General features: G+C 36.4%; 2 protein-coding genes across 2 annotated transcripts; both read left to right on the top strand.

Moving 5' to 3' along the window:
• Positions 1-1,131: 1,131 nt before the first annotated feature.
• On the top strand, positions 1,132-2,028 carry LOC147806169 (histone H3-like). Its single transcript, XM_087150367.1, has one exon. It carries the CDS (start codon positions 1,429-1,431, stop codon positions 1,837-1,839), a length of 411 nt encoding a protein of 136 aa, XP_087006493.1. The 5' UTR covers positions 1,132-1,428; the 3' UTR covers positions 1,840-2,028.
• Positions 2,029-7,185: 5,157 nt separating this feature from the next.
• On the top strand, positions 7,186-7,895 carry LOC107437497 (histone H3.1). Its single transcript, XM_043053723.3, has one exon. It carries the CDS (start codon positions 7,271-7,273, stop codon positions 7,679-7,681), a length of 411 nt encoding a protein of 136 aa, XP_042909657.1. The 5' UTR covers positions 7,186-7,270; the 3' UTR covers positions 7,682-7,895.
• The last annotated feature ends 6,174 nt before the right edge of the window (positions 7,896-14,069 follow it).

Below are 14,069 nucleotides of genomic sequence, written 5' to 3'. Positions count from 1 at the left end.
TTGAAGAACAGATGGCATATTTGCAGACGGATATCACAAAGATAGATCCAGAATTAGAGCGGGAATCGTACCCGCTACGTCCATATTCCACACGGAGGTCCCTAATAGAGTTAATAAATCATATTTAGTAAACTTATTGTAAGTCTTTCATTGGCTTCAGAGAAAAGCAAACATCTGTGACCTCTGTCACATTTTATCGGATTTTAGTCTCTTGGCCACTCCATCTTACTCAAATATAGGACTGAACCGAAAGGGTCCTCCTGACCGAGTGGTCTCACCGTTTCACCAAACGAGAAGCGTTTAGATCGTGGATTCGAATCCCACCGAAACTCTAGAAGTATCTTTATGATGTCTTTCTCTAACGTCCCGCAGTGGACTGATCGTTAAGACACGGCTCCCAGCAGATTACCGAAGTCAAGCATCACTGGCTGTGGTCAGTGTGCGGGTGGGTGACCACTTGGATCAGTCTGCGGTAGGGACCGAGGGTGTGCGGTATTGGTCCTCGTTAAACTGTTCTACCATAAAGTGCTCGACTTCGCGTGTAGGCCGTCGGGCTACCGAAGAGGGGTCGCCATCCCCTCTGCAGAGGATCAAAATTGCGATGGCATGTCTTCAGATCATCCTCAGGGATGTTTCCCAGAGCGTCGCCAATAGCCCATTGTGCAGCTCTAGTGCGACGTAAATGAACTACAACAACAACAACTTTCTCTAACTGTGCTGTCTAATCTTCACCTTAACAAGGGCTTATAAGCCGTACTTCGAAATGAGCACATGGTAGATAGGTACTTTAGTCACGTCGCACTAGAATTGCATAATTGGCTATTGGCGACGGTCCTGAAGATGATCCGAAGACATGCCTTCGCAATTTTGATCCGTTGCAAAGGGAATGATTCCGCTGCTTTGGTAGTCCGACGACCTGCGCATTAAATCGAGCACGTTACGGAAGAACAATTTAAGGATCGATACTGCGAACTTTCAGTCCCTAAGCAGACTGATCAAAGTGGTCACCCACCTGCTTACTGACCCGCAGCCGGTGATGCTTGACTTCGGTGTTTAACCGAGAACCGTGTCTTTACGATCAGCCCACTGCGGGGACAGAACTAGCACATAAACGTGCTCATACATTTGTAATTAAAAAAAACTGGAGCAGGAAGGAAACATCAAAACTTTGTTTTATTCGATACTTATTTATGGAAATAGGGCTACAATTTGCTGCCTGAGGTGTCGTGCTGAAAGATTGGGATCCTTATTTACAAGTTACAACGATTATAAAAGTGCCTGCTCTTAGTTTCATTCCTTTTTATATAAGAGAGGATATAAACAAGTGACAAAGATCCTTTACCAACCACGACCTACATTAGGTGCCAGTCTGCATACTTTAATTCATTAAAAGTTTTATATACCTGTGAACATTTGAGTTTTAGTGAGATGGCTCGTACAAAGCAGACAGCCCGAAAAAGTACTGGAGGTAAAACGCCGAAGAAACAAATCCTGACAAAAGTGGCTCGTAAAAGTGCACCCGCCACTGGAGGAGTTAAAAAACCCCATCGCTACAGGCCAGGAACAGTGGCTCTACGTGAAATACGTAGATATCAAAAAACCACCGAACTGTTGATTCGAAAATTGCCATTTCAAAGGTTGGTTCGAGAGGTCGCCCAAGATTATAAGGCAGACTTGAGATTTCAAACTACCGCAATTCTGGCTTTACAAGAAGCAGCCGAAGCTTACTTGGTTTCAGTATTTGAAGACACTAATTTGTGCGCCATACATGCCAAAAGAGTCACCATCATGCCAAAGGATATCCAATTGGCAATGCGAATTCGCCGAGAGCGTTTGTAAATTCTATGCTACACTTAACATCCTATGTTATTATAATACACTGTTATGAACTATTTTTTTAGTGTTATACAAAAATGGCCTGCATGAACTTTTAGCTTTGACTTTTTATACTCCAAAAGCGCATTTTGCTTTTAGAATTGTGCACATTAAGAAAATAACATCTTATTAAAAGCTTGTTTATTACGGTGATTGTTTTTAATGTATTTAAACTTTCTTTCGTAATTGTGTTTGGAAATTTTATTAAGTTTGTATTAAGAAGTAACAGTACCCGTTACGAGCATCAAATTTAGATACGCAACTAATTTACAAAAATCTGTAATAATCTGAACCGAAATATTTAATGTCATCAGCAGTACAGAGGTAAAAATGTAGTGTTATCTAATCTTAATTTAATGGCAAAAAGCGAAGCATTTAGTCTAATCTTCTAATAAACTAAACTGACATTTAAGCTAACAATATAAAACAATATCTTCATGCATTTTTGGTATACCTATCGGTTAGTCTGGTGCAAGCGGAATGTTACCAAAAAATGCAGACCTCCCGTAACTTTTTAAATTTTTTTTGCTTAAAAAAGAAAATAGCTGAATTTTCTTGTGCCCGGTTAACCGAAAAGTTCCGTATTTATTTTTGATTAACAGGGTTTAGTCTGTTTACTTTTTTTAAAACCTGTTCTTTTTTAAACATTCCTTAAATTTATTTGAAAGCAGTTTTCAAAGCCCAATTACTTATTTGGTTATTTCAAAATTGTTAGCTGCTCCATGAATCTTTCATAATTAGTACGATTACTAAGAACTTTTCATAAATAAGCTTGTAGTTTTTGCTTGGTATTTTCTAGGTTCGGGGATTTTCTAAAATTGTAATATTTACTAATTGTTTCATCTTTTTCTAATTTTAAATCTAATCTTAGTATAGACTAATTTTGTAGACATATTTTTAGTATTAATCTAATTTTTAAGCGGAATAATTTAATATTTAAGTTCAGCGTGCTTGAAATTGACACTTTTCATTAAAATGAATGTAAAATGTTTTGTTTAAGGAACTGTTTAATAAGCCCTTATTAAAACTAGAACATTTAAACTGTTTCAAAAACGAGCTTTATTAGTTTAATCCAATACAGTTGAAATATTTTTGCTTATTGAATTTTGCTTATATTTTCTTAGCGTTAAGTAGTAATATGCCATTTAGTAAAATCTCCAGTTAAGGAACTAGATCCGTTCAAGTACTAATTGTTGTTCAATAAGCGACAAAATATTTAAGCTTAATGCACGTATTAGTGATAAACTGCAGTAGTTAAATTTATATCGGAAATATGCAAGTATCCTAATAGTTTGTAGTAGTTTTATTTCGATTAAAAAATTTAAATTTTGCAATTCAGTTTTGAATTAATCTTCGCCAAGAAAATAAGTCTTCTAATTGCTTAAACTCTGTCGTGGGTATATTAGAAAATACAAAATTTTTATAAAATCAGGGAGGTTCAATCGGATTGGTAATAAATTTTGCATAATATTTAAGAAACAACTTATAAACAGATCCAGAAATTTTGTTAGAATTTGACCCCTCTAGCTAGTCGGAAAGTGATAACTTTCTGACTAGCGCTTGACAAATTGTAGCGAAATTTCGCTTGACAATAAATTGTATTTGAAGTCAAATTCTGTTTCTAGTTGTCAGGAAAAAATTTAAATTTTTGTCATTCAGCGCAAAGCCTTAATCAAAAATCGAATCTTCCATTTGAAGATAAGTCGTATTTTATTTGTTAATAAATTCCTTTAGTTGATAATATAAAGATTAATTCTGCTTGAACCACTCAGGAAGCCATTAAAACTGGCATTGATATGGAACACAGAACTCTATCTAAAATTTGAGAGATTCAGATGGTCGCAATTTTGATTCGATAAATTCTGTTTGGTGATACTGATAACATTGGTAATTATGCTAGCATTGGCCAAGAAAAAATAAAAACTTTCATTTCCGTCTGGCAAGAGCTCCAATGGAGAATTAATAGCTCTAGCTAGTCGGAAAGCAGTTAATACCTTTTGCTATAAACACGAAAGCATGTTAAAAACAGTGTCGTCAACTGGGGTTATTTTAGCTATTCTCTAAAAGAAGTTCGGGCAGCAACAGAATGCTGGCAATATTTGGGCAGAAGTATTTCCATTTAGTGATAGTTAATTAGTGCGAAAACAATTTCTAAAAGGACTGTTGAGCCTCTATTAGTTGGTAAATTTTAAATTCTACTTCGAATCGATTTTTGAAATATGTAATTACCATTGAAGAGGTATGATTGTAAAATTTTCATACCTTATTTATGTAATTTTTTTCTTTGGTTGTGCAATTGTAAAATTGAAGTTACTTCGCCAATCCTCCCAATAACAGTCAGCGTCAAAACGGATTTTATGCGATTTGTTGCTTGTAAACGATTCATTAAATAACCATTTCTCATGAAAAGAGAACTTTGGAAATGGAAGAGAACATTACAGTCACACGAGCAATATCCTGGTCACTGAGGCAATATCCTGGGAGTTGTAAGCAAGCAATTTTGTGATTGTAAAGCATTTTGGGAGAAATATCTTTTAAGCATTGTCTGACACGAATTTATCTTTTTTTTAGTTTTATTCTATTTTTCTAAAACTCCCGCTTTCTGACTTTTCGAGTCGGAAGACCAAGGTTTTAGAAATTTACAGAGATAGTAGCATCGATTTGGTCGAAGAAGTCCAACAGAAGTCCGGCTACAATAATAGTGAATTTTTTTCGTCCCAAAATAAGAATAAATAAATGAATGGATAAGTTGACATATTTATTAAAAAGTAAATATAACCTTTGTTTTTGTTTTATTATCGGAAAATGGACCCTAAATATCTGTATGATATGTTATATAAAAGGTATCATATGACTACTTTTGTAGTATAATAAACGAACTTTTTTAGTTTTAAGTGTTTAATATTTATTTAATCCAACTAATAATCGAAATCGAAAAATTAGCAATAACAATAAATAATTATGGATAGATACTTCCGGAAAAAACTGATCTTTCGGTATCCTATAGAGATCAGTGTGTATGCATCTTTAAATAAAGGATTGGTTTTATTGGTTTTATTGAAATTACATATATTTGCTGACTTGTGTGCTCAATATAGGCTTATAAGTCATTGTCAAGTAGAAAATACAGATAGAACAATTGAGAGAAAGACATCACAAAGAATACATCCAGGGTTACGGCGGGATTCGAACCCGCTACCTCCACGCTTAACAAAGCGTTTGGACCGGCGATACCGCTCGGCCAGGGAGGCCCCTAAATAAAGGATAAAGAAATAATTTGCAGTTAAAATATCGTTATAAATAATAAATCGATGATGAATCGACGACTATATAGCATAAAATACAGAAAGAGGAAGAAAGATGCATTCAGACTAATGCTGAAATATCGAACCAACACCTTCCAGAAGAAAGAAGGCCTTCGCACGGATCACTTTAATAGTCAGAAGGAACGGTATAAAATGAGCACTGGGGGGGAGGGCAAATAAGAAAGAAGTCACTACCTTAGAGGAGTCACAACCTTCGGACTGCAAAAGGATCGGATCCTCTTTTTCTTCTAGGAGGTGTAGATCGAGCCCCCCAATCCCATGGTTCTTCGTTCGAAGATTTTGAGGGTTTTTGTGTGTATGTGTGAGGTTGTGTCAAGCTCAAGATGTGCTTATAAGAGTATTGAGCAATCAAACCCGCAGATTGATGTATTGTGCTAAAATTTGTCATATTTCAATCCATATTTATATTCTTCATTCTTGTAGTCCCGCAGTGGACTGATCGTTAAGACACGGTTCCCAGCAGATCACCGAAGTCAAGCATCACTGGCTACGGTCAGTGTGCGGGTGGGTGACCACTTGGATCAATCTGCGTAGGAACCGAGGGTGTGCGGTATTGGTCCTCGTTAAACTGTGCTACCGTAAAGTGCTCGACTTCGCGCGCAGGTCGTCGGGCTACCGAAGCGGGGGTGCCATCCCCTCCGCAGAGGATCAAAATTGTGATGGCATGTCTTCGGATCATCCTCCGGGATGTTTCCCAGACCGTCGCCAATAGCCCATTGTGCAGCTCTAGTGCGACGTAAATTAACAACAACAACAACAACAACAACATCATTCTTGTAAATGCCGGTCTCGCAGTGGACTGATTGTTAAGACACGGTTCCTAGCATATCACCGAAGTCAAGCATCACTGGCTGCGGTCAGTGTGTGGGTGGGTGACCCCTAGGATCAGTCTGCGTAGGAACCGCGGGTGTGCGGTATTGGCCCTCGTTAAACTGTTCTACTGTTGACTGTTGATGTGGGAGGGATCTCTGCTACTCGCTTTTATCCCCTTTGAGTTGTTCTACTGTAAAGTGCTCGACTTCGCTTACAGGTCATCCGGCTACCGAAGTGGGGGTGCCATCCCCTCTACAGAGGATCAAAATTGTGATGGCATGTCTTCGGGTCATCCTCGGGGATGTTTCCCATGGTGTAGCTCTAATGCAACCAAACCTAATTGAAACCTTTTTCAGAGAGTTCAACTTTTTATTAAGTGTACAGAGTGGGACGAACGAGAGAGTAAGGTCCTGGACTGCGATGTAGGACCAACTTTATATCTTAAAGTGCTTGTTTGTTATTTGTTTGTAAACGCTGGATATAGTACATAAACCTGTTACCTTTCTGCCTGTCACAAAACACAACCTTAGTCTGATGTTCACATAGACCTTTCTCAAATAGGCTTGCCAAATTAAGAGTTTGGATGCCATTCTGTTTATTTGTGCCATTCTATTTATTCTCTACAGTGAGTTTTAGCAGTCATTTCTTGAAACTAACTCGCGACTAGTCCTTGTCGTAGTTCCCCTCCGCAGAGGATCAATATTGTGATGGAATGTCTTCGGATCATCCTCCGGGATGCTTCCAAGACCGTCGCCAATAGCCCATTGTGCAGCTCCAGTGCGACGTAAATTAACAACAACAACCTTGTCGTAGTCTGGGATCTTAAATCAGCAAGAACCTCACTTGCAAAAACCATCGGACACTTTATTAAGCAGCACATGAAAAAGAAATGAGTTCACCTGACTCAGCTATATCACCCTTCCGCCAAACGCTCTAAAGAGTGAAGCGAATTCCCTTGTAACAATATTTGGGCTCTTTGTAGAAGGGTTTATAAGCCATATTTAAACTAAGCGCACAAGCTTACATATATATGCGAATAAATAAAAAAAAAAGTAAAAATCTTTGTTAATCAGAGGATGGTTGTATGTAAACGAGTAGCATACAACCTCTTACTACTGAAGCAGGAAAGAGACAATAAAACTCCGTTTAGTTTGAATCTTTATAAACTGGCCTGATTCGTATTACATAGTTATAACTATCGCAGGCGTGGTAGCGAAATTGAAGTCTTGTAGCAATTAATTTTAATTCTTATCGAAATGGCTCGTACAAAGCAGACTGCCAGGAAAAGTACTGGTGGTAAGGCACCCAGAAAACAGCTTGCAACGAAAGCCGCTCGCAAAAGTGCACCCGCCACTGGTGGAGTCAAGAAACCTCATCGCTACAGGCCAGGAACTGTTGCTTTGCGTGAAATCCGCAGATATCAGAAATCCACCGAGCTACTAATTCGAAAGTTGCCATTTCAGAGACTGGTTCGAGAGATTGCTCAAGATTGTAAGACGGACCTAAGATTTCAGAGTTCCGCCGTTATGGCATTGCAAGAAGCATGTGAAGCCTATTTGGTTTCGTTGTTTGAAGACACAAATTTGTGCGCTATACATGCCAAAAGAGTCACCATCATGCCAAAAGACATCCAATTGGCACGACGAATTCGAGGAGAGCGTTCGTAAGTTTACCACCTTGATACACTGCAACAGTAAACTATTTTTATTTTTATGGATTGTGTAAATATGTGCAACAAAAAAAACTTAGTTTAGTCGTTTGTAATGCTTGCATACTACAGTACTTTTTGATTGTAAATATGATTTGATTTTTATGACTGTAAATGTATTGCTGACAATAATACTTTATTAAAAGTTCTTTGAAAATTTTTAAACATTTCAACTTTGTTTCCTTTTTCAATATATCATATACTTAGATGTTGAATTTACGTATATATATATAGATATACAATTTTTACTAATAAAAATGAGATTTGTATAAAACTAGATTGTATTTTTCTCCTTACAAAAGGTGTTAGGTCTATAATTCTCCTTTCTAAAGTTATTTTATTTCGGCTATTTTTAACTAAACTGAGATGGGCACAGTAGGCCTTGGCCCTCTATGGGCTGTCGCGCCACTGAGAGAGTTATTTTTAACTAGTTATTTAAAGCTCTTTTAACCTGAATAAGATGAATACAAATGTTTTACTCGATGTATTGAGTGGTTAAGTTTTTACAAGGTGCTGCAATTTGAAGTAAACTAAATATACTTGCATTTCTTTTTCTACTTTAAATTGCAAGCTAATTTGCTTGCATTTTCAAGTATAGCGATGAGAATATAAAATCCATCTTTTATGATCAGCTGAGTGAACTTCAATGCTACATAATATTTATTTTAATTTCTTAGTTACGACAAAACTGTTTCAATTATTTTAACATTAAGATTTGATTTATCTAAAATAAAGATTTTGAAGTTTTAGTAATTTTAGTTTAAAAACTAGTTTGTGTATATGAAGCGCTTCCCCTGTGACAGTTCAAAATTTTTTTTAAAGTTATGCACATAATTTTTAAATTTCAAGCTGTGCCAGTAAAAGTTTTTTGTGTGATAAACTTTATAGTTTGCTATGAAATTGGTAGTATTTTGGAAGAGAAAGTGATCTACCGTACTATATTTGTGCAATATGCAAGTGTTTGATTTATCGTGAATTCAGTCTCCTTCGCGCCATTTGCTTGACTTACGAGGTAAAGTTTGAATATGTTGCACAATAATATCTAAGTTTCGAATCTTATTTTGCTGCAGATGTATATATTTTATTTACTTTGCAAAAACATTTTGTAATGTGTGGATAAATTAGCTATCTTAAAATTTTTTTAACACTAATAAGCTTTGAAATTAAAATTTCAATAAACTTCTATTGAAAATATTTTGGGAGAAATTTAAATCTTTAGAATTTTGTCTTAGTATTATAAAGGAAAAAGAACTAGCATTAAGATGGACTTCACACAATTTTCTGTAAATGTTCCATATTGAATTTTTACCGCTACAGATTCGTAATTTTATTAGATGAATTAATTTTCTGATGTATAGCTTTCGATTTTAAATCTTAATTTTTGGAAAAACCTTCAGGTAAATACTTTCCGTTGCAGTTTAATACCTGAATATTTGCTTTATTATTAAAAGTGTACGTGGTTAGACTAATTTAACACAAAACTTACGTAATTGCTAATGCGATTGAATAACTCTTTCCTTATAATAGTTCTTGGAGAAAGTTTAAGGCTTAAAGAACTTGGAGTACATTGATTTTTAAAATTTGAATTGATTAGCCCTGTTTTTCAGGACTCGTGAAAGCTGCAAGTTTAGAATTTTACTGCATATTTATCTTTGCAAAGTTTCAAGTCACTGAACCGTAATGCAGAAATAATACGGTAATTTGATTTTAAAATTTCGAAATGTGCAGCAAAGTTCAGTAAGCAGAATAAGAAAAACTATGTGTGAGAGGACAACAGCAAACAATAATATACCAGTAGTTCAAATTTCAGTTCCCATTGCATTTACTTGGGCAGTGCTTCCCAAACTTATGACTTTTGTGTACCCTTTCTAAATATTTCGTAACGCTGTGTACCACTAATAAAAAATGAATGCATTTTTTACTATAAAAAATTGCACAAATGTTAAAAATCGCAACTGTTAATTCTGCAAAAAATAGCTAATAGAAAAATACGCAATCGTATAATTTTCATGGCTAGCTTTGTTTTTAAATAAGTTTTTGAAATTTCCGCTTGTTGCAAGATATTGCGCATAAGAACGCGTACCCCCGCTAAACTGTTCCCGTACCCCTGGGGGTACGCGTACCACACTTTGGGAAACACTGACTTAGGGTGATAGTTTACCGTCATTATCTTTATCTGTAATTTTGTTTTCATTTATTGTCGCACATACAAATCCAGACTTGTGAGCTTAATATATAGAACCGGTTATAAGCCCATTCCAGGTTGAAGATCAAGTAGCAACAATTGAAAGACTGCACAGATAGCGGGATTGAAAACAGTACTTCCATGCTACAGACCGTTTGACGGAACGGCGATACAGCACAGTCAGGGATACCTCTATATTTTTCAGTGTCCTGGAAAACTTATCAAATCAACTGAAGTTGTGCACTGCTTTCCAACTTAAATTTTGCTTTGCTAAAATATTTTAAAGGATTTAAACTGTTTTAGCGTGTTCATAATCGTCACAATAGACTAATTGTAAGACACTGTTCCCAATAGATCACTGAAGTCAAACATCACTGGCTGTGGTCAGTGGGCGATCATTTGATCAGCCTGCGAAGAGACAGAGGGTGCGCAGTATCTTTGTTAAACTGTTCAAATGCATAAATCTAGATGCAAAATCTCCATTTTCAAACCTAAATAGAATGCTTGTAACAGTAAATGTGTAACGAGTTCAGTTTTTAAGAACCATCTAAAATGTCTCTCATTCAAAAAGTATTTTGCTTTCCTTAAAAATTTTTTTTCTCCTCGTGCATTTTAATTAAAACAGATTTGATTTATTTATATGACCAAGTCGAAATTAGTCGGCAAATAATTTATGATTTTTATTAAAATATCGCAAACAAAACTGATTAAAAAAAAAAACCTCTTTTGAAAGCAAAATGTTGACTCACGTAATGAGAATGAACATGCAATCACTGTCCTCATCTGAGAATTTCGCATTAGCAATGCTGTTGTCCATTGAGTAATCCTGATAATCTTATCTGGCCTCCAATAATCTTTCTTAAGCAACTTATCGAGAAGATTACATACGTTGATTGATACCTGATTATTTTTCTTCCTTACAGATTACTCTGATTTCTTATGTACTAAGTAGTTTTGACGATAAAAGATGATTAACAGATTATAAAGTTTCGTAATTATATAGATCTATATATAAACGTTCGGACTGCCGGCATGTTGTTCGATTCTAGAATTCTCTACAGCATTTATCAAACTTACAGTGCTGGAATTCTCAAACATGCATTTGTTTTCAATTAATATTAGGAACTAGTTGAATACTCGTTTTTCGTACAAGGTGAAAAAATAGAATTTAATTATTGTTATTCTAAGAATTTTTCGTCCAACAAATTACTGTTGTGTTATTTGGCATAGCATGAATTAAATAAATTTTAAAAATAATGTATTAAATAATCTCAAATATAATTAGAAATGAAAGTATAAAGCTAAAATAAAACGTACAACACCCGCATACCGATCAATTGCTTATCCATTAAAATAGAACCAAATAATTATGGAATAAACTTTTAATTCTTTCATTATGGGGAAATAATGTAGAAGAGGCAGAAATTCCGCGCATTCTTCCCTCCGTTTTGGTTTATTTAGTTAATGTATATATATTCTAGACGTATACCCGTTCTCGGTACGGAGTGAAATAAAAAAAAATATCTGTACTGAACAACTCTACGAAATCATGTACAAAACAAACATGTACCGACATAATAAAGCTCAAAACAATTCCAACTTTTTTAAATTTTTATTATTATTTGTTGCTCTTAAATTAACCCTTTCGTTACGGCAGTCCGCTACGTTGAAGTGACGGTGCACCGTGCCTCAAAGTTTGGGGAATTATGCAAGCATTATAAATAAAATGATTTAAAATAATCTTAGTAATTTAACTCAGTAGGAAAAATTTTAAAATAGGAGTCTGCACACAAATCCACATTAGTTTTTACAGTCGCCTTGTGCTGTGTTTTCCTACCGATTCATAAGCTGAAGAAAAATGTTTCTCTGACTTACTACAGATTAAGCGCATTCAAAATATACTTTGAGTTCCAATATAGGAACTCGGTGACTGAGAGGTAGCGCTACCGTGCCGCAGGTCCTGGGTTCGATCTTCGGGCCGGGCAAGGTAGAATCAGCCCTTCAGTGGGTCGATAAATGAGTACCAAGCATGTTTGGGCACTAAACACTGGGGGTTTCGCGTTCGGCTTACCACCTAACCGGAACATCTGCTCCTGCACCCCAGAGCTCAAGAAAACTGAGATGGGCACTGTAGGCCTTGGCCCTCTATGGGCTGTCGCGCCACTGAGTTTAGGTTAGCTTTAGTTCCAATATAGGTCAATGAAAAATAAGCCAGTAACAGTTTGAAGCAATCGGACCGATTATCAAATAGTTTCATGCGAACATTTTCGAAATGATAGTTAACAAAACATGTTAACAGTTAAGCAAAACATGCATCAAAGGTCATCCCATCAAAATAAAGATTAACTACATTCAGTATCATTTCGCACAATGCTATTGCTGAAGGTCAATTCCTGAAAGTATAAAATTACCATAATCAACAATTTTATCCGGTACTTATCCCAATCGGAGGGCCATAAAAAAATCTATTTCCACACTACCAACTAAAAACATTAATTAACATATTGGTAGTACCTATTACCAAAATTAATTGTCCCCTCCGCAGAGGATCAAAATTGTGATGGCATGTCTTCGGATCATCCTCCGGGATGTTTCCCAGACCGTCGCCAATAGCCAATTGTGCAGCTCTAGTGCGACGTAAATGAACAAATCAAATCAAATCAAACCAAAATTAATTGAGCCTCATTAGCGTCAATAACAATATCCTTCGATGGACATAATCAGGGAAGGTTGTTGTTAATTTACGTCGCACTAGAGCTCACAATGGGCTATTGGCGACGGTCTGGGAAACATCCCGGAGGATGATCCGAAGAAATGCCATCACAATTTTGATCCTCTGCGGAGGGGATGGCACCCCCGCTTCGGTAGCCCGACGATCTGCGCGCGAAGTCAAGCACTTTACGGTAGCACAGTTTAACGAGGACCAATACCGCACACCCTCGGTCCCTACGAAGACTGATCCAAGTGGTCACCCACCCACACACTGACCGTAGCCAGTGATGCTTGACTTTGGTGATCTGCTGGGAGCCGTGTCTTAACGATCAGTCCCCTGCGGGACATAATCAGGGAAGGATTTTATTTTTCAAGTCAGTAGCAAAACTTAGAATGGGTAAAAAACAGTAGCAAAACCTGGTTTAAAACTAACATCTTTAAAGGAACTTGGATGTCGCATCAACAACGTATATAAAGCTATGATTAACTGCGTGTAAACGAAAGTATCGTCACAAATTAAGCGTGTTAAAAAGTGATAATTCAAATTCGAACTTCGGTTGTTGCAATAACATAGTAATAAAAAATATTGGAATTTTAAGATGAGACGATATCTTAAGAGATAGCCATAAAAACTGCCGAAATGACACGGATTTATGACGGAATTGTAGAGTAAAAAAAGTGATTAATATTCTAATTCCAAATATGTGTTTCCTAATAACGTTTTATAACCGTCGTTGAACAGCCGACCCTATTATTATGGGTTTACTACTAATGTTCAACTCCGTAGCCTTGTAATTTTGAACCTAATCCAGAAGACAAGGGAACTGCTGGATCCAGTATTGGGAGAAATTTGCCTTCGAGGAGGACTTTTTGATGGAGCTAACCAGCATTTACGTTACATGGAGAGGAAGACCAAGAGAACATCCCACGGTTAGCCTGACGGCAAGAGGACTCTAATCCATGATCGTCTACTACTGAAGATATTTCACGTCAGCACTGTGATCGGTGCAAGTCGGATGCGGAATTTGTATCGACTGGGATTCGAACCCGGTTCGCCTCATTGGAAGGCGAACGCTCTATCCCCATAACTATCACGGCTCTTATTATTAACATTGGAATTTCAGGAATCACACAAAAAAAGCGGAGAAATTAATAAATAGCTAATGATAAAATGAAAGCTATTGTTAGAGCAGTACTATTATACGGCGCAGAAACCAGGAAACAGACTAAGATTGAAATACAAAAATTAGAAACCTTTCAAAACAAATGCTTAAGATTTATTTTTTAAAATTTTCTGGCCTTACAAAGTATCAAGTCAAAATCTATTAAAGAAAGCTAAAATAAAAACAATAGAAGATGAAATTAAAAATCGAAGATGGAGCTGGCTCGGACATATCCTTAGAATGCCCAAAGAAAAAATTACATCTGTTGCGCTTACATGGGCCCCTGA

This window comes from Parasteatoda tepidariorum, chromosome 8 (assembly GCF_982258835.1).
Source record: "Parasteatoda tepidariorum strain Cologne lab strain chromosome 8, Ptep-v5.0, whole genome shotgun sequence".
Taxonomy (NCBI): domain Eukaryota; kingdom Metazoa; phylum Arthropoda; class Arachnida; order Araneae; family Theridiidae; genus Parasteatoda; species Parasteatoda tepidariorum.
The sequence above is the reverse complement of the archived record's forward strand: the minus strand, read 5'-3'. Positions and strand labels throughout refer to the sequence as shown.

What these genes read in the sequence shown, in the direction of transcription:
- LOC147806169 (XM_087150367.1), top strand. Translation starts at nt 1,429, where the DNA reads ATGGCTCGTACAAAGCAGACAGCCCGAAAAAGTACTGGAGGTAAAACG.
- LOC107437497 (XM_043053723.3), top strand. Translation starts at nt 7,271, where the DNA reads ATGGCTCGTACAAAGCAGACTGCCAGGAAAAGTACTGGTGGTAAGGCA.